General features: G+C 44.1%; 1 protein-coding gene across 8 annotated transcripts in view; it reads right to left on the reverse strand.

Annotated features, from left to right (window-relative positions):
• Positions 1 to 19512, reverse strand: part of MCF2L2 (MCF.2 cell line derived transforming sequence-like 2) — a 222745-nt gene that overhangs the window by 142723 nt on the left and 60510 nt on the right. For all 8 annotated transcript variants that reach the window (XM_087965413.1, XM_087965407.1, XM_087965410.1 and 5 more), the window contains exons 2-3: positions 18437 to 18520; positions 4012 to 4126 (exon numbers count right to left, since the gene is read on the reverse strand). In XM_087965413.1, coding sequence (XP_087821539.1) covers positions 4012 to 4126; positions 18437 to 18520 — 199 coding nt within the window. The remainder of the gene's footprint in view (positions 1 to 4011; positions 4127 to 18436; positions 18521 to 19512) is intronic.

The raw sequence follows: 19512 nt of genomic DNA on the forward strand, positions 1-19512 counted from the left end.
TTTCAGGAGGCAACTGGACTTCCTTGTATTTCTTTTGAAGAAGTTTTGCTTCTCATCCAAGAAGCTTCTTCAGCTCTGACAGGATAGTGGGGACTGGAAAGATTCATATTCCTTGCAGACAGATGGTCATTTCCATCCTTTTAAACAGGGGTCTTCAAACTGGACAGCTTGAAGACTTGTGGACTTTAACTCCCAGAATTCCTCCTCCTGTCATGTTAGCTCAGGAATTCTGGGAGTTGAAGTTCACAAGTCTTCAAGCTGTCAAGTTTGAAGACCCTTGCTTTTAGAGGATCGTTGAAGCATTTCCATTCCCCACTGTGCTGTCAGAGCTCAAGAAGCTTCTTGAATGAGAAGCGAAATGCCTTCAAAAGAAAAAAACCAGAAAGTCCAGTTGCCTCCTGAAAAAAGCACCTTTGGGACAACCATGACTTGGATGACTGAGAATCTCTGTGGACTTTTTGCCAAATGCAATCTAAACATCTGACTGACTGTGCAACCAACCAATATAAAATAATTTATTAAACTTATAATTGGAAACAGGTTGGAACAGGATTTTAAGAAAGAAAACAGTGTAGGAAAGTAATTAAATGGATAACACACCATTACTGAGGTTCTGACCTGATTAGGGCTAGGAACTGAGTATCTTAGGAAAAAAACAAATTAAAAATATGACATGCTCACACATACAGATATACATACAGATATTCCTCAACTTACCGCCATAATTGAGCCCAAAATTTCGGATCCTAAGTGAGACATTTGTGAAGTGATTTTTGCCCCCACTTTATAACCTTTCGTGTCATAGTCGTTAAGTGAACCACTACAGTTAAGTTAGTAACATGGTTGTTCACTGGCTTCCCCATTGCCTTTGCTTGTCAGAACATTATAAAAGGTGATTACGTGTCCTCACAACACTGAAACTGTCATAAATATGAGTTAGTTGCCAAGGGTCTGAGTTTTGATCACGTGACCATGGGGATGCTGCAATGGTTGTAAGTGTGAAAAACGGTCATAAGTCACTTTTTTCAGTGCTGGTGTAACTTCAAACAATCACTAAATGAGCAGTTGTAAGTTGAGGACTACTTGTATATCTTTATGTACATGCATATTTTTAAACATTTCCTTTATGTTAGAAAACACTTAAAAGAAACATGATATTCTGCACATAAATACAGAAGCATGTTATTCACTTTAAGATCATGAAAAAAGTAATACGTTTCTACACTATATTTCTGCGTATCTAGAACTATAATTCTGAGGTACCGTATTTTATGGACTATAAGATGCACTGGACTATAAGACGCACCCAGGTTTAGAGGAGGAAAACAAGGGGGGAAATTAGTTTTTTGCCTCCGCGTGTCTCGTTTTTGCCCTTCCTGGTGGTGTCCAGAAGCACTCTGCAGGCCAAAAATGGGCTTGTTTCTGGCCTCCCAAATCCTCCTCTGCAGGCCAAAAGGGGCCCTGGAGGCCTCTTCGAGTCCCATTTTTGCCCTTCCCGGTATTGGGGGTGGCCAAAAACAGGATGCGCGCAGGGTTTGGGAGGCCAAAAGCAAGCCTGTATTCGCTCTATAACAGGGGTCCCCAACCACCGGGCCCCGGACCGGTACTGGTCCGTGGATCATTTTCTACTGGGCCGCCGGTTTGCTGGGCGCCACCATCTTGTTTCGACAAGAAAGTGCTTCCGGGTGAGCTTTTCCGGTTGGAAAGCGGCGTTTGGGTCCTGAAGGAATCCTTGCGCCTTAGTTTCATTGAAGGTGGGGGGCGGCTTCGAACGAAGAGCCGTCCTGATGGTGGAGGAGATTAAGAAAGCACAAAAAAGGTACAAAGGAGGAGTTGAAGGTGGCAGGGAGAAGCGGGGGACGGCTGGCTGGCTGGCCGGTCGCTCGGCTCGCCTTGCCTTGGTCATGCGTGCTAATGCCGGTACCGGGCCGCGGATCATTTTGTGATGCCAGTACCAGGCCGTGGCACAAAAAAAGGTTGGGGGCCACTGCTCTATAAGATGCACAGACATTTCCATCCACTTTTTGGGGGAGAAAAGGGCATCTTATAGTCCAAAAAATGCGGTATTTTGGAGAATTGTGTATCGGGTCTGATCTGAGCAACAATCAAGGAGCCAAGTTATGCAATTGGAAAGCTATTAATTTACAGGAAACCATAACCAAACAGATAGGCAAAGTCTAACGATTGCATCCTACCAGGAAGGCATGTGCTCTGTAGGTATGTTGCTGGGGGGAAAATGAGCATTTAAGATGAGTAATTTCTTAGATAAATGTGGGAGAAAATATACAGAATATTCTTAACCATCTTACACTTCCCCTTTGTGGTCAGTAGATCATAAGATGTTACACAACCACTGATGTTGTAAGGGAACATTACATTTTCCAACTTGGCACCTGCAGGGCCTTGAAATAATTCTTTATTTTTATTTTATCAAGGTCTTATATACTTCATCCTGCTTTTCATCATTGTCATTGTCCTGGATTGGGTTTCCTGCCCAAGCCCTTCACTATGCTAAAGGAAGATACTTCCTGAAATTTAAACTCTTATTGAGTAACATGAGCCAGGATTTTGCTGACTTTCTTTAGTAGTGGCATCAGCATTTAGGATAACATTGGAATGTGCTAAGGTTGGAGATGGGAGGCCAATTTCTATACTTCTCTATTGATCTGCTAGTGGAAACCTCATAAGTTCTTGGGATGTACTGAGCAAAGGTCAGAATGCTTGGAGGAAGATGATGAAATTTTGGTGAAGGGGGAAATCAGAGGTTGCACAAAAAAGCAGGCAGACCCCAGAGGCGGTGTTAAGTGTATCATCAGCTTAGAATCAATACGTTGCCATAAGCGCTCCAAGTCCAACTCCTCCTGAATTCTATTGATCCTTATCTAGTGTCAATTTAGTGTTTAACTTTACTTGACTAGATTCTTGTGTGATACAACTTCATGGATGGTCCTGATCCTTTGTGGCTGACATTCATCTTGTACAGGTAGTCCTCGTCTTACAACTATTTGTTTAGTGACCATTGGAAGTTACAACAGTACTGAAAAAGGTGATCCTTGCAGCATCCCCGTGGTCACCTGATCAAAGTTTGGACACTGGCTATTGGCATGTACTCACCTTCTGTGATCTGACGGGAAAATCAACGGGGAAGCCAGATTCATTTAATAACTGTGATACTAACTTATCAACTGCAGTGGTTCACTTAATGACTATGGCAAGGAAGGATGTAAAATGGGGCAAAGTTCATTTAACAATGGAAATTTTGAGGCTCAATTGTGGTTGTAAGTGTCAAGCTCTGGGGAAATCAGGCGATTCAGGTAATTCAAATGAGTATAAAGATTTATTGCAAGCTTAAGTTCTCTACAAGAATCTGACCTACTAATGGTCAAGGGGAATTAATGGGAATTAAGAAAGGCATTCAAGGTGGATTGGACTTAGATCTGTTGTGGGTGTGCAGGGACGCATGACTGATGACATGTTTAACCCCTCCCTCAGACATCTCTTACAAGTAAGTCAAGGAGTATCTGTAAGAGTAGAAACTTGCAAAAATATGTCTTCATAAACAACCACTCTTAATTTTTCTGAAGTCCAAATGATAAAATAAAGCTTTCATTTCCACTTTTGTTTGAAAGGACAGTATCCTGGAATTGATACAGAAATGTCATCTTGAATATAAACTATTCAGATTATTGATTCTGCTTTCATAAATAAGATGGGTGCTATTTATACACTATTATATATGATGTATGGATGCTAGACCCAAGAGATGAATAGCATACAAAAATGATAAATAAGATGTAATGCAAGCCAGGGCCCGGATAAACCAGGTTATCTACCTGCAAGCATTCGAATCTGGAGAGAATACACATCGGGGAGGGATCAGAGAAAGAGTATTCCAAAATTTGGAAGGGATGAAAATAATGCTATTTGATCTTACCCTGGGGGGAAAAAAGAAAGGAGTGAAGTAATCTAGGTTCAGAACCAAATCAAAGCTTGCCATAGTTGAAGACTTACCTGGGAATGCTAGTTAAATAGGTGACAACATTCAGAAAATCTTCATCGGGGATCTCACTGAAACCTGGATATTCGGGGAAGGTAATGATCGGTGCCCCATCTTTGCCTCTTCCGCCTGCAAGAGAAATTGGACCTCAGTAGGCAAAAAAATCCCCATGGTGCATCTACACAGGTCTTATTAGAACTTTGGTAGCTACAGGTACCTTTGAAGTTAACAGTGGCACTGAAAAAGTGACTTATGACCAGTAAAGGAGAATATTTGAAGTTCAGGATTGAAATGAGGGGTCCTTGGTGCACTCTGAGCTTTCTTGTTTTCTTGCAGACGTTTCATTACCCATCTAGGTAACATCATCCGTGCTAGTGATGTAGTGATGTACTAGCATGGATGATGTTTAGTTTGAGTAATGAAAGATCTGCAAGAAAACAAGCACAGATAGCACCAAAGGCCTCTGACTTATGTCCATTTTTCACACTTAACAATGGTTGCAGCATCCGTGTGGTCACATGATCAAAATTCAGCCGCTTGGCAATGGTTCATATTTATGACGGTTGCAGTGTGATCTCCTTTTGTGACCTTCTGACAAGCAAAGTCATTGGGGAAGCCAGATTCACTTAACAATGGGTTACTAACTCAACAGCTACAACGATTCTCTTAATAATTGCGTTACCATATTATCCACTGCAATGATTTACTTAATAACTGTGGCAAGAAAGGTCGTAAAATGGGGCAAAATTCACTTAACTGTCTCGCATAGTGACAGAAATTTTGGGCTCAGTACCGGTCGTTAAGTCGAGGACCACCTGTACAGCATTTGATTTCTTATTCCTGCAATCACAATGGTTGTTCATCATTGCAGCAACATCTACATTCAGTGGTGGTATTGTTTCCTTTCCAACTTAAATGCATTATGAGCACTTCCGTTTCAAACTAAGGAGGCAAACAGTGGAGCCGGCTAAATAGAACATGGAATCCTATGGCTGGAAGGAACCTCCGAGATCTTCTAGTCCAACCCCCTGCGCTCAAGGCGGGATGTTTTATACCCACCCAGGGATCCCATTAAACTGCCAGCTTTCTAACCCATCCTGACTAGGTCTTCTGCATCTGAATCATTTAATGCAGGGGTCCCCGAGCCCCAGGCTGAGGCCTGGTACTAGGCCATGGCCCATTTGCAATCAAATGGCACACATGGAACTTCACACGCACATTTGAGCGCATGTCTCTCTCACGCAAATGGAGCTGCACATATGTGCGCTCGCACAGAACCATTTCCTCTCCTCCCCCCTCTCGTCGTTCTGCAAAGCCGGAAAGGTTGGGGACCACCGATTTAATGATTCTGGTCTTTTAACAACTGTTGTCACAGCAGCATAGCGATTCTCTCCTTTACCCCCTTTGTGAATCTGCCATCCAGGGGTGGGATTCTAAAATCCCAGCAACTGGTTCGCTGCCTGGTTGCTGGGTGGGAGTGGTTGTGGTGAGCTTAGCCTACTGGAACTTCCTGTTTCCGGCTTCCAGTGGGCCTCCAGAGGAAGGGGAGGCCATTTTTGCCCTCCCAAAGGTCCGGAGGCCTCTTCCAGGCCTCTAGAAGGGCAAAAACCAGTGGTGGTATTCAGCCGGTTCACACCGGATCGGGCGAACCGGTAGCAAGAATTTGGCATGGGTCGCCGAACCGGTAGTAAGTTCTGGCTGGTCACGCCCCCCCCCACCCGGTCGCCCTCCCGCCCGATGTTCACTCACCCTGCCCGCCTGCCTGACATTCGCCTAAGGTATTTTTTTCCCCTCCCGATAATCAGCTGTAGATAAGATCAGCTGTTCCGGGATTCCCCTTGCTGAGGCCCAGGAAGGCAAAAATGGAGGAGGAGCTCAGCCCCCCTCCATTTTTTGCCTTCCAGAGCCCCAGAGGAGCCTTAGGGGAGCAAAAACCCCCCCGAGGCTTCTCTGAGGCTAGGAAGCTCCCAAAACAGAGCTTGGAGGGGTGCTGCGTGTCCCTCCCATGCTCTGTTCCTTTTCTTCCTGAGCCTCAGAGGAGCATTAGGGGAGCAAAAACACCCCCAAGAGGCTTCTCTGAGGCTAGGAAGCTCCCAAAACAGAGCTTGGAGGGGTGCTGCGTGCCGCACCTTCCCATTCTCTGTTCCTTTTCTTCCTGAGCCTCAGAGGAGCATTAGGGAGCAAAAACACCCCCACGAGGCTTCTCTGAGGCTAGGAAGCTCCCAAAACAGAGCTTGGAGGGGTGCTGCGTGCCGCACCTTCCCATTCTCTATTCCTTTTCTTCCTGAGCCCCAGAGAAGCATTAGGGGAGCAAAAACACCCCCACGAGGCTTCTCTGAGGCTAGGAAGCTCCCAAAACAGAGCTTGGAGGGTGCTGCGTGCCGCACCTTCCCATTCTCTGTTCCTTTTCTTCCTGAGCCTCAGAGGAGCATTAGGGAGCAAAAACACCCCCACGAGGCTTCTCTGAGGCTAGGAAGCTCCCAAAACAGAGCTTGGAGGGGTGCTGTGTGTCCCTCCCATTCTCTGTTCCTTTTCTTCCTGAGCCTCAGAGGAGCCTTCGGGAAGCAAAAACACCCCCCAGAGGCTTCTCTGAGGCTAGGAAGCTCCCAAAACAGAGCTTGGAGGGGTGCTGCGTGCCGCACCTTCCCATGCTCTGTTCCTTTTCTTCCAGAGCCCTAGAGGAGCAAAAAAAAAAAAAAAAACCCAGGGGCTCCTCTGTGGCTAAGAAGCTCCCCAAAATGGGTGGGGGCTGCAAAAAAAGCCACACCCACCCAGTCACATGGCCATGCCCACCAAGCCACGCCCACAGAACCGGTAGTAAACATTTTTGAATCCCACCACTTGCGAAAACGGCCTCCCCTGGGCTCTAGAGGCCCACCAGAAGCCGGAAACAGGCCCGTTTTGCAGCTTCCGGTACTTCCAGGAGGCCGTTTTTTTTACCCTCCCAAGGATCCGGAGGCCTCCCCCAGGCATCTGAGAATGAAAAAACGGCCTCCTCCAGGCTTTGAAGGCCCACTGGAAGCTTGAAACAGGCACATTTCTGGACTTCCAGAAGGCTCATTTCCACCACCACCCCGGCCAAGAGCCCCCACACGAACTCTGCACTTACCCTCATTGTGTGGAGATTCATGGGAGGAGAGGGGCAGGTGCGGCCAGGCGCTCGGTTGAAATACTGGTTTGGCAAACCAGATGTATCTTTAACATCCGGTTTGCTTGAACCAGTCCGAACCGAAAGAATCCCACCCCTGCTGCCATCCCATTCAAGACCCTAAAGGCAGGGGGTGGGCAGGTGGATTTATCTTACCCTCTAGGCCAGCGGTCGCCAACTGGTGGGCCGTGAGAAAATTTTGGTGGGCCGTAGAGAAATCTCACCCCCAGAGCATCCCCCCCAAAGCAATTAATCCAGGCTGCGCAGAAACACAAGGCTGCGCAGCCCACATGGCCCGCGGGAATCCTCCCCGCCCACTCACTCCTTACTCGGTAAACTTGCCTGCTAAATTGCTATTTTTTCTTTTTTCTGACCATTATCTGTTCTGCTGTGTGGGGAGATTTAGATTAGCTAGGAAGCAGGAAAATGGTTGGACTTCTTGCTTTTTAGCTAGTCTTTAGCTCTTCGGCTCTGCTTTTAAGCACAGCTGAACCACCCTTGGTATTGAAGGCTCTATTATTGAGTGCAGACTCATGGCAAGCAAACTTGAGAAACTGAGCTAGCCGATGGCAGATAGATAGATCACTTAATGATTTCTGTGAGCAACTCAATCTGCCTGCCTGCTTAGCCTGATTTTGGGTTGCTCTTTTTTTTTTATAAAAAAAAATCAATATTTACATAAATATTTATAATATTTACATACAAGCCATGCCCAGCTGTTCACATGACCACCAAGCCACACCCACAAATAAGGCCACGCCCACAGAACCGGTTAGTGGTCCCTGGGATTTAAAATTATGAGTTTGGTGGTCCCTGAGGTCCAAAAGGTTGGCGACCCCTGCTCTAGGCCTGCTTCATGTTTCTCCTCCAACTCTTCACAGTTATAGATAGAAGCCACAAACCAAAGCAAGTCACCAAAAGTTAAGTTTTACAAGTCTCAGACTGCCAAGGGAGCCAGGACGATTTTGTATTTTTTTTGGGTGGGGGGGAGATGTTTATGGTCAGCAGAGGGAAGTAACGGGATATTTAAATAGCATCAGCTCAAAACTGGGTAGACAATGAAGATGCTGTAAAAAGAATAGGTGGTGTGTGAGGTGAAGAATTTACTGGAAGTTGCAAAAGACTTGTGATGACATACAGAAAGCAAGAATGAAGTTTCTGTACAGGCACCAGTTAAGCAAGCCAATACTGAGAATTTGGAGTTGCACTGATGACGTCTGCAATTTGAGTGGTTATGGGTGAGCAATGATAGGAAACATGAATAACCTAGTTATGAAACGCAATTGTACTAATTTGAGGTTTTCCTTTCAGGCTGTGGTTATGTAACCTCCCTTTCTAATGATCCTGCAGTGCAGAGCTGATGCCTCTGGTGTTTATAGGAGAGTCAGGTCGGATAACCAAAGATAGCAATAATCGCAGAATAGCTTTGTGCTGAGCAGCTGCCTGAAACTGCTGATATTTCTGCTTTCTCCAACTGGCAAGATTCAGATGGGTTATCTATGGAGATCCAGGTCACGACTGTTCCAAAGGTGCTTTTTCCAAACAGCAAATGGATTTTCTTGGCAGATCTGAAGAAGCTTCTTGGATGAGAATCAAAACATTTTCAAAGACAAAAAAACAAAACAATAACCAAGAAAATCCACTTGCCATTTTGAAAAGCACCTTGGATTCAGATGGGCTTTAAGTCACCAGGATGGGGAATTCTGGGAAATGAAGTCTGAGATATCTGTGTAGCGCTAAGTTGGGCGGTCAAGAGAAGAAACCAAAGGAACTTCAAATAAATCAGTTTGCAGTTCTCAACTTGGCGCACAAATGACCAGGCTTCCGTGATTATACTCTGGATACCTCATGGGAAGATACAACTTTCTGGAGAAGGCTCCGAGGCTAGGAAAGGTGAAAGGAAAGAGAAGAAGAGGACAGTCAGCACCAACGTAGAGGGTTACGGTCAGTGGTGGGATTCAGCCAGTTCGCTCGGAAGGATGGAAGGCTGAGTCAAACTTGAGCCTGGGGAGATTTGAACTGCCAAATTGTAGGCAGCTGGCTGCAGAAGTATCTTGCAGTACTGTACTCTAACCACTGCATCACAGAGGCTCATATTTTGTGTTTCCCAAAAATAAGACCCAGTTAAGATCAGCCAGATATTTAGGCCCGTATTTTCCTAAAATAAGACCTAACTGGAAAATAAGCCCTAATGTATCTTTTGGAGCAAAAATTAATAGAAGACCCAGTCTTATTTTTGGAGAAACATGGTAAATCTAACTGCTATTGCTATAAACAAACTGGTTTCATTGCTGATTCTTTTCTCCAAGGTTTTCGTTCAAATCAAAAATTTCCACAGTAGTTTGTAGCTCTCTCAGCAGCGCTTAAGATCCTTATCAAACTACAGTTTCCAGGAGTCTTTGAGGAATGTCAAAATAATCTTAACCTACACATAATCAGACATGATATTCCCCTCTGAAAAAAAAATCGGGGCCGGCCAAAAAAGACCCCCCACCTGCGCCAAGAAATCGCTGCCCAGCTCCCTTTTCCTGCCGCTCAGCGGGCTCCGCCGCACCGCCCGGGCTCCGCTCGTACAGCTCAGGTATCCGGCTGGGGCTGTCAGGAGTTGCTACCGCCAGCGCGGCTCCGCGTGGCTCCAGTCCCACGTTGCCTCGGGAAGGAAAGGCAAAACCAGGAGCCGCTGCTGCCGTTGCAAAGCACTGCCGCGGCTCTTCCTTTTGCCTTTCCCTTCCTGAGGCAACGCGGGACTGGAGCCACGCAGAGCCGCGCCAGCGGTAGCAACTCCTGACTCGGGCCTCAAGGGGAGGGGAAGGAGGAGAAGAAGGGGGAGGGGAAGGGGGGGCGATTCCCAAAAAAATCAGAATTCCGATTTTAATCGGAAGAATATCATGTCTGTATAATGTATAGTTGTATTGGGATAGATGAGTATATGAAAGTAGATACAGATAGTCCTTGACTTAATAACAATTTTTAGCGCCATTTAAAATTGCAATGGCCCTGGAAAAAGTGACTTACAACCAGTTTGTCGTAGCATTCCCACGGTCACATGACCAAAATTCAGGTTCCTGGCAACTGGCATGTATTTACAATGGTGTCAGCATCCCAGAATCTCATGACTGCCATCAGCGACTTTCCCAGCCAAGCTTCCAACAAGCAAAGTCAATAGGGGAAGCTGGCTTCGCTTAACAACCATGTGACTCACTTAACTCCACTTATTTGTTTAACAATTGTGGCAAGAAATCAAGTGTGTCTCACTTAACAACCAGTGTGTGGCAACGTTCCAAGTAATGCACCCAAAGAAAGCAGAACTCCAAGGCAGGTATATGTCAAGAAATGATTTATTGGATCCTTCATATTGGCGCAACTGGTGAAAACCGACTCTAAATAGGCCTATTTCATCACTTCCGGTATTTCCGGAAAAACAGGAAGTGAAAAAAACGGGCCTAGTTTTCGGTCTGAAAAAGCCTACAGAAGCCTTCCTGAAGCCTCTGGAAGACCAAAAAAGGCCTCAAACCAGCTGAAAATCAGCTGTGAGGCACACGCATGTGCAGTGAGGTAGGTTTGCCTGAAGCTCACATGCCGGGACAAATGGCTCTGCGTGTCACCTGTGGTACGCATGCCGTAGGTTCGCCATCACGGGTCTCTTGAGATGCCTTCATTCTAGATTTTTTAAACTTATAATTACCCTCCTTTGTTCTTACAACTTACAGGTAAGACTTACGACCACAATTGAGTCCAGCATTTCTGTGGCTAAGTGAAAGGTTTCTTAAGTGAATTTTGCCCCATTTTACGACCTTTCTAGCCACAGTTGCTAAGTGTATCACTGCAGTTGTTAAATTAGTAACAACGTTCTTAAGTGAATCTGGCTTGCCCATTGACTTCGCTTGTCAGATGGTAGCAAAAGGGGAATGACGTGACCCAAGGACACTGAAACTATCGTAAGTATGAATCAGTTGCCAAGTGTCTTGAGCTTTGATCACATGACCATGGGGATACTGCAACGGTCGTAGGTGTGAAAAGCGGTCATAAGTCACCTTTTTTCAGTGTCCCTGTAACTTTGGTCGCTAAATGAACTGTTGTAAGTTGAGAACTACCTGTAATCCTCTTGTTTTCCCAACACATTTGCCTTTTCTTCTTTGTCAAAGAACATTTCTTAGCAGAAGGAAGTTGAAATAACATTTGTACTTCGAAAGAGACTTCAATCTGGAAGTACCTAACCTGTGTGATCCTCTGGATTAGGGGTGTCAAACTCGATTTCATTGAGGGCCGCATCAGGTTGACCTTAGGGGGCCGGGGTGGGCGTGGCCAGCTCCACATCATTTGTGTGATCAAATGCCACGTTTGCTAGTATAATATATTTGCTAGTATAATAATATCATAATTCAGAAAAAATATTTCTGAATTATCGTTCGCCTACTGTGAAAAAATATCAATCATTCAGAACAATCCAAAAGAGGCAAAGACTCTTTATGGGAACTATAGCTGCTGATAGTACCCAAATGAAACAGCAGGTGGCAGCATTTAGTCAGCCTTGATTGATCTCCAAGAAAATAAGCAGGGTCGAACATGATTAGGATGTAGATAAGAGACACCTGGGAAATTCTAAAATCAGTAGGTTAGTCTGAGAATCTCTTGATCACAAGAGTCTTCAAACTTGGCAAGTTTAAGACTTGTGGACTTCAACTCCCAGAATTCCTCCTCCTCCAGTCATGTTAGCTCAGGAATTCTGGGAGTTTGAAGTCCACAAGTCTTAAACTTGCCAAGTTGGAAGAGCCTTGCTCTTGATGAAGGATAGGCAAACTCATTTCAAATTATTACCAAGAGAACAGCATCAGCTGGTCCATGTAAGCACTTAGAAGCCAAGCTAGAGTTGAGGTATCTAAGCATATATTTTATTCATCAAATAAACAGGTTATCCAGACATTCTGGATCTGTTTCAACTAACAAGAGGAAAAGGTACCCAATATAGGTAGTCCCCTCAACTTGCAACCGTAATAGAGCCTGGAATTTCTGTTGTAAGTCATGATGGACATAAATCGAGGCACTCATAGGACTGGACCAGTGGTGGTATGCTACCGGAACCGGTTGTAAAAAAAAAAAAGCCTCCCATGATCAGCTAAGAGGAGAGAGAAAAGTACAGGATCGGCCCTCCCACCTACCCCTTTGCTTCTCTCTTCTTTATCCTTTCAGCTGATTGGCACGGCAGGCCTCAGCTGGTGTGGGGAAAGCTGCTAGGTGTGTGCGCGCATGCACGCACCATCACTGAACCAGTAGTGGAAAAGGTAGGATCCCACTGCTGGACTGTACCCAATTTTACAACTTTGTGGTGATTAAGCAAATGCCAAGGTTGTTAAGTGGACATGGAGATTATTAAGCAAACGTCATGGACGTTAAGAGAATCCATGTATCCAGCAGCAGCCCAAAAAGCCAATGCAATCCTAAATTGCATTAACAGAGGGATACAATCCATATCAAATGAGGGACTAATACCACTCTATAAAGCCTTAGTAAGACCACACCTAGAGTACTTGCATCCAGTTTTGGCCACCACACTGTAAAAAAAGATGTTGAGACTCTAGAAAAAGTGCAGAGAAGAGTAAGCAGGATGATTAGGGGACTGGAGGCTAAAACATATGAAGAACGGTTGCAGGAAGTGGGCTTGGCTAGTCTAGTGAAGAGAAGGACCAGGGGAGACATGATAGCGGTCTTCCAATATTTGAGGGGCTGCCACAGAGAGGAAGGGCTCAAGCTATTTTCCAAGGCACCTGAAGGCCAGACGAGGAATAATGGATGGAAACTGAACAAGGAGAGATTCAACCTGGAAATAAGGAGAAACTTTCTGACAGTGAGAACAATCAACCCATGGAACAGAAGTTGCCTTCAGAAGTTGTGGGAGCGCCATCACTTGAGACTTTCAAATAAGATATTGGATTCCCATCTGTCAGAAATGGTGTTGGGTCTACCGCTTGGCCAGGGGGTTGGACTAGATGACCTATAAGGTCCCTTCCAACTCTGATTATCTGTTATCCATTATCATGGACATTAAGAGAATCCATGTTAGTGGTTGTTTGGCTGGAAACTGGCCAAAAAACCCATTACAAAACCATCATGAATTACAGTCATGTGACCGATGAATACTACAACTGGGCATAAAGGCCAGGCAAGCACCTGAAATACAGTGACTGCAATGGGGGGAGGGATTGTAGCCATCACAGCTCCTAATTATTTTTTGGGGGTGTGGGGGTGTGGGAATGGGTCCTTCACAACTTCAAATAGTCACTAATCCGCTGGTCATTAAAAGAAGACTACCCGTAATGATTCCAGTTTCAGAAAAAACTATCCTGAAAATTAATATAATGAGACTTCTGTAAAGCCTTTGATTCAGTGGTACACGACAAACACAGGATTTATGGGGTTGAGTCCTATCTTACCTGTCAAAAGTGGTGTCCCCCACAGGAAATTCTCCACTATATTAAGAGAAAACTGTAAAGCTGATGTACATCAAAAAGATCTCGACTATGTATCTGAATGGTCAAACAAATGGCAACTTCAAATCTCAACAAATAAATGCTCTGTCTTACATATTGGCAAAAAAAATCAGAAAATAAAATACAAGCTGAATAGTCAAGAACTTGTTGATGACCCAAGCTCTGTAAAGGACCTTGGAATACTCACCTCTAATGATCTAAGTGCTAGAGCCCACTGCAACTACATAGCCAAAAAGGCATTAAGAGTTGTTAACCTAATCCTACGTAGCTTTTTCTCTGGTAATATCACACTACTAACCAGAGCATACAAAACATTTGCTAGACCAATACTCGAATACAGTTCATCAGTCTGGAACCCTCATTACGTATCTGATATTAGCACAATTGAGAAAGTCCAGAAATATTTAACAAGGAGAGTTCTCCACTCTTCTACTCGTTGTAGAATACCTTATGCCACCAGACTTGAAATTCTAGAACTAGAAAACCTTGAATTACATGCCGTCTTCGGTCTGACTTAAGCATGGTATATAAAATCATACATTGCAATGTCCTACCTGTCAGTGAATACTTCAGCTTCAACCATAACAACACAAGAGCACACAATAGATACAAACTCAAAGTAAACCGCACCAAACTTGATTGCAGGAAATACGACTTCAGCAACAGAGTGGTCAACGTCTGGAATACTCTACCCGACTCTGTAGTCTCTTCCCCCAAACCCAAAAACTTTAACCTTAGACTGTCTACTATTGACCTCACCCCTTCCTAAGAGGTCTGTAGGGGCGTGCATAAGCGCACCAACGTGCCTACCGTCCCTGTCCTATTGTTTCTCTTATTCTTTTATTTTTCTTATATGTACCCATTTCATGTATTCACAACTATGTATACGCTTATACTTATTATCTTGTAAACAATTGGCAAATCAAATAAATAAATAAAAAATAAATAAATAGTCACTAATCCGCTGGTCATTAAATGAAGACTACCCGTAATGATTCCAGGAAAATTAATATAATGAGACGGGCCACAGGATTTATGGGGTTGAGCTTATGCAAATCCCCACAAAATTCTCCATTATCGGAAAACTGCAACGATGTACATCTGTTTAACAGATGCCACGAAAAGCTTCAATTTCACTTTCTTTTTCTTTTTTTAAAAAAAGACACGCTTTCCATTAACAGAAGACGGTTAGCAGACTGTCTGACATGCTAATTCCCATGGATTTATCCAAGTGGATTTGCAAAAGCAGTTTCCATTTTTTGGAAAAGTAGCCTCCAGTTTGGGGAGAAAAACTTTCGAATCCACTGCATTTTTATAAGCAGTGACATGTCCCTTAAATTGATGGTCCTCTGTGCAAAAGACCCCCAAAAGAAAGAGATTATTTAATATCATAACAGATGTAAGACTCATTACTCTGCAGAAAAAAAAATGTAAGTGTTAAAATAAACAAGGTTTTCCTCCATTCTTGTTAGTTAGCCCTCTATGCAGTTAGTAAACAAGGTTGCAGAAAGTACAGATAGTCCCCAACTTACGACCACAGTTAAATCCAGCATTTTGGTGGTTAAGGGAAACATTTGTTAAGTGACTTTTGCCCCATTTTACGACTTTTAGTGCCACCGTTGTTAAGTGAAGCACTGACATTAAATTAGTAACAACGTTGTTAAGTGAATCTGGCTTGCCCAGTGACTTTGCTTGTCAGAAGGTAGCAGAAAGTGATCACATGACCCCGGGACAATGCAACCGTCATAAATGTGAGTCAGGTCGCCAAGCGTCTGAATTTTGATCACATGGCCGTGAGGATACTGCAACGGTCGTAAGTGTGAAAAATGATCACAAGTCACTTTTTTCAACCCTGTTGTAACTTTGAACTGTTACTAAATGAACTCTTGTAAGTTGAGGACTGCCTGTAGCTTAGATTCTTCAAGTTTGACTCTCATGTGTCTGAGAAAGTAGCTTTGCCTGCTAAACGTTTACACAACGTGTTTGCTATTTAAAGTCAAAAATCCTCCCCCACCCCCAAAAAAGAGAGAAATGGACTCTCAATCTTTGTAGATTTTCACTATTGTGCTATTTAATGGCATATGTAGAGCCATTTTGGTTAAGCTTCTGGCTTAGAAACCAAGGGGCTGTGAGTTCCAATCCTGCCTTAGGCATGAAAGCCGGCTGGGTGACTCTGCGCCAATCACCAGAAAACTGTGAGTTCTTAGTCATGAAAGCCATCTAGGTGACTTTGGGCCAGTCACCCAGGAGACTGTGAGTTCCAGTCCCACCTTAGGCATGAAAGCTGACTGGGTGATATTGGGCCAGTCACCAGGAGACTGTGAGTTCTAATCCCGTTTTAGGCATGAAAGCCGGCTGGGCGACTTTGGGCCAATCACCAGGAGGGTGTGAGTTCTAGCTCCACCTTAGTCATGAAAGCCATGTAGGTGACTTTGGGCCAATCAGCAGGAGACTGTGAGTTCCAGTCCAGCCTTAGGCATGAAAATAGGCTGGGTGACTTTGGGCCAGGTGCTCACACTTAGCTCAACCCACCTCAAAGGGTCGTTGTTGTGGGGAAAATACGAAGACAAAGGAGTGGTGTATATCTGCGGCCTTGAGTTACTTATAAAGTAATATAGGTGGGATAAAAATAAAATATGTATGATGTATGTATGTAAACAGGGCTGGTGACAGCTTTTGGGAGAAACGTTAATGCTTTTCCTATTTAGATGGAACTAAAAGGAACCATTTTTTGCATTTCTGGATCTGCACCAGGAAGGAAGGAAGGAAGGAGGAAGCTTGATTTCTGAAACATTGATAAGAAAGGATTGCAATGATATAGTTGGTTTTGGAGGCCAAAATGTAGCTTTTGGTTAAAAATACTATCTGCCTGTATTCTATCTTCCTTTGTGCTTGCTCAGCCTACATACCTAAGATACTTTAAAATTGCAAACTCTTTCCCACATCACAATGTACGTACAAAAAAGGCAGGGTTTTTGTCCGTCACAACAACATGATGCTGTTTTTTTGTCATTCTGCTCCCCTGCAGATGATACTGGTTTGGCCAAACTGAATTTCTAACTGAAATAAGTCCCAACCAGCCTTCTTATTCAAAAAAAATTAAAGACACCCCTCCTACACATACACTAATAATTTATCTAGAGGATATAACACAATGCTGCTTTTCTGAAAAGGAATCATGCAGTGGTACTTTTAACAAAGTTGAAATCTAAAAAGATTAAAGTTTAGAACCCTACCTAGAATCATAGATCTGGAAAGGATCTTGGAGCTCAAGGCAGGAGTCCTTATACCATCTTGGATAACTTTAAAAAAAAACAAAAAAAACCTCCAGGCATGGCATGCACACAATTTCTGAAGGCAAACCGTTCTCCATTGGTTAACTGTTCTCCCTGTCAGGAAATTCTTCCTTATTTCCTTATTTTCAAGTTGGATCTTGCTCTTTGGCCAGTTTGATTTAGTTTCTCATTTAACGTGTTGAGCAAATCCAAACAGCTCATTAACAAAAGTAAGTCGTGAGAATTAAATGGGCTGGGCGAAGAAGGCACACGCTGTGCATTCTGTGGTCCTGCATGATGAGTCAGGTGTATCAGATTGTCTCAAGGGGACAAAGGTCCATGATGATGTCTAAGCTCCGTTTGAACAGCTTTCGAAGAGATGCCTCCAGACTTAAGAGGCAGAAGAACCTCTTCAAAAAGAGAAAACTCTGGATTTTGTTTTATCTGCACACGGCAGTTACTGTTCGTGAGACTTGTTCACGGTGGGGAAGGGAAATTTGGAGAGACGGCCCCTCATTTGCAAAAGGACAGAAGGGAAGTTGTAACAGAAGAACAGAGTTGGGAAGGGATCTTGGAGGTCATCTAGTCCAACCCCCTGCTCAAGCAGAAAACTTTATACGACTTCAGACAAATAGTTGCCCAGTCTCTTCTTTAAAAACATCCACTTGTTGAAGCACCCACAATTTCTGGAGGATTAATTGCTCTAACCAGGGACGGGCTGCTGAGGATTCACAGGGGTTCAGGAGAGCCCCTAGCTAAGATTCTAACGCAGTTCAGAGAAGCCCCCAAATCCCACTCCTGGCTGGCCCCGCCCACCTGCCTCTCCCCTCCCAGGAGTCCCCATGTGACCCGTTTTGGATGCAGGTAAGTGCAGGGCCTGCGTGGAGGCTCAGGGAGAGCGAAAAATGGACTTCCCGGAAGTTTGGCAAGGCTGGAAATGGGCCTGTTTCTTCCAGAGAGCCTCCGGAGCCTGGGGAGGGCAAAAACGCCTTCCCCTCGCCGTGGTGCAGGAGGACGACTAGGCCATGCCCACCCAGCAGAGAACCCTTTGCTAAAATTTATACTTCAGCTTCAACCATAACAATACAAGAGCACACAATAGATACAAACTCAAGGTAAACCGCACCAAACTTGATTGCAGGAAATACGACTTCAGCAACAGAGTGGTCAATGTCTGGAATACTCTACCTGACTCTGTGGTTTCTTCCCCAAACCCCAAAAACTTTAACCTTAGACTGTCTACTATTGACCTCCCCACTTTCCTAAGAGGTCTGTAAGGGGCATGCATAAGTGCACAAACGTGCCTACCGTCCCTGTCCTATTGTTTCTTCTTTATTTTTCTTATATGTATCCATTTCATGTATTCATAATTATGTTTATACTTATACCTATTAACTTGTAAGCGATTGACAAATCAAATCAAATAAATCAAATAAATAAATAAAATTTTGAAGCCCTCCCCTGGTTTTAACTGTCCAGAAAAAGGTGGGAAATATGAAAGACCAGTGAAGCCGGCCCCAGATCTTACCTGACAAAATAGCAAATTGTCGGTGCAGTTGTTCAATGATCTCCACCGCCGTGACAGGCCTGATCTCCTGTTGCATTATTTCATCTGAACAAGAAGGGAAGAGAGAGACAGAAGGAGGAATTATTACGCCATAACCCAGCCACACAAAGCAGATATTCAGATGCGAAGTCCTAGTTTATTAACAGTTTTGGCCAGGTTTTTGCCTCTGGCTTTGTCAGATGATTTCCAAGCCCTCCCTCCTTACACCACCCTGGCATGCAAAATCTTGTCAACAAAGAAGTGGCATCTTTACTTTCATTTCTCTGTGTCTTGCCTTTGCAGATGTGCAGAACAAATCATAAGTCAAGCCTCAAAAGTGCCCGGTGGGGTGACCTTCCAGCCCAAAACTTGGACAACCTTGAACTACGCCGCCTACCTTTGGACTTAAGCGTAGTACACAAAATTATCCGCTACAAGGTCCTACCAATCCGCTACAAGGTCCTACCAATCAATGACTATTTCAGCTTCAACCGCAACAATACAAGAGCACACAACAGACACAAACTCAATGTAAACCATTCCAAACTTGATTGCAGAAAGTACAACTTTAGCAACAGAGTGGTCAGTGCCTGGAATGCACTACCTGACTCTGTTGTTATATCCTCTAGCCCTCCACTCCTTTACCCTTAAACTATCCACTACTGACCTCACACCATTCCTAAGCGGTCTGTAAGGGGCGTGCATAAACGTACAATCGTGCCTACCATCCCTGTCCTATTGTCCCCATTTATTCATACCTATTTCCTGTATTCTTACTCTTGTTTATACTTATACCTATTATCTCGTAAGCGATTGACAAATCAAATCAATCAATCAATCAATCAATAAAAAAATAAAACAACTTTTCTAAGCAAAGGGTATCCCAATTCTGTGAAACAGCCCTGCCTTTGTTGAGCAATTGCTTGCTGGACCTCATCCACGCAACAACAGACATGCTGGGGTTTTTTTCCGGAAATCTATGAAAATATTATGATAGTACTTCAATTGGGCATTGAATGCATTCATCCCTAATGCCTATTCCAAAGGATGTAGGAGTT

The sequence above is a fragment of the Notechis scutatus genome, chromosome 4, assembly GCF_049901735.1.
Source record: "Notechis scutatus isolate UNSWTSFEM ecotype Mainland chromosome 4, rNotScu1.2, whole genome shotgun sequence".
NCBI lineage: Eukaryota > Metazoa > Chordata > Lepidosauria > Squamata > Elapidae > Notechis > Notechis scutatus.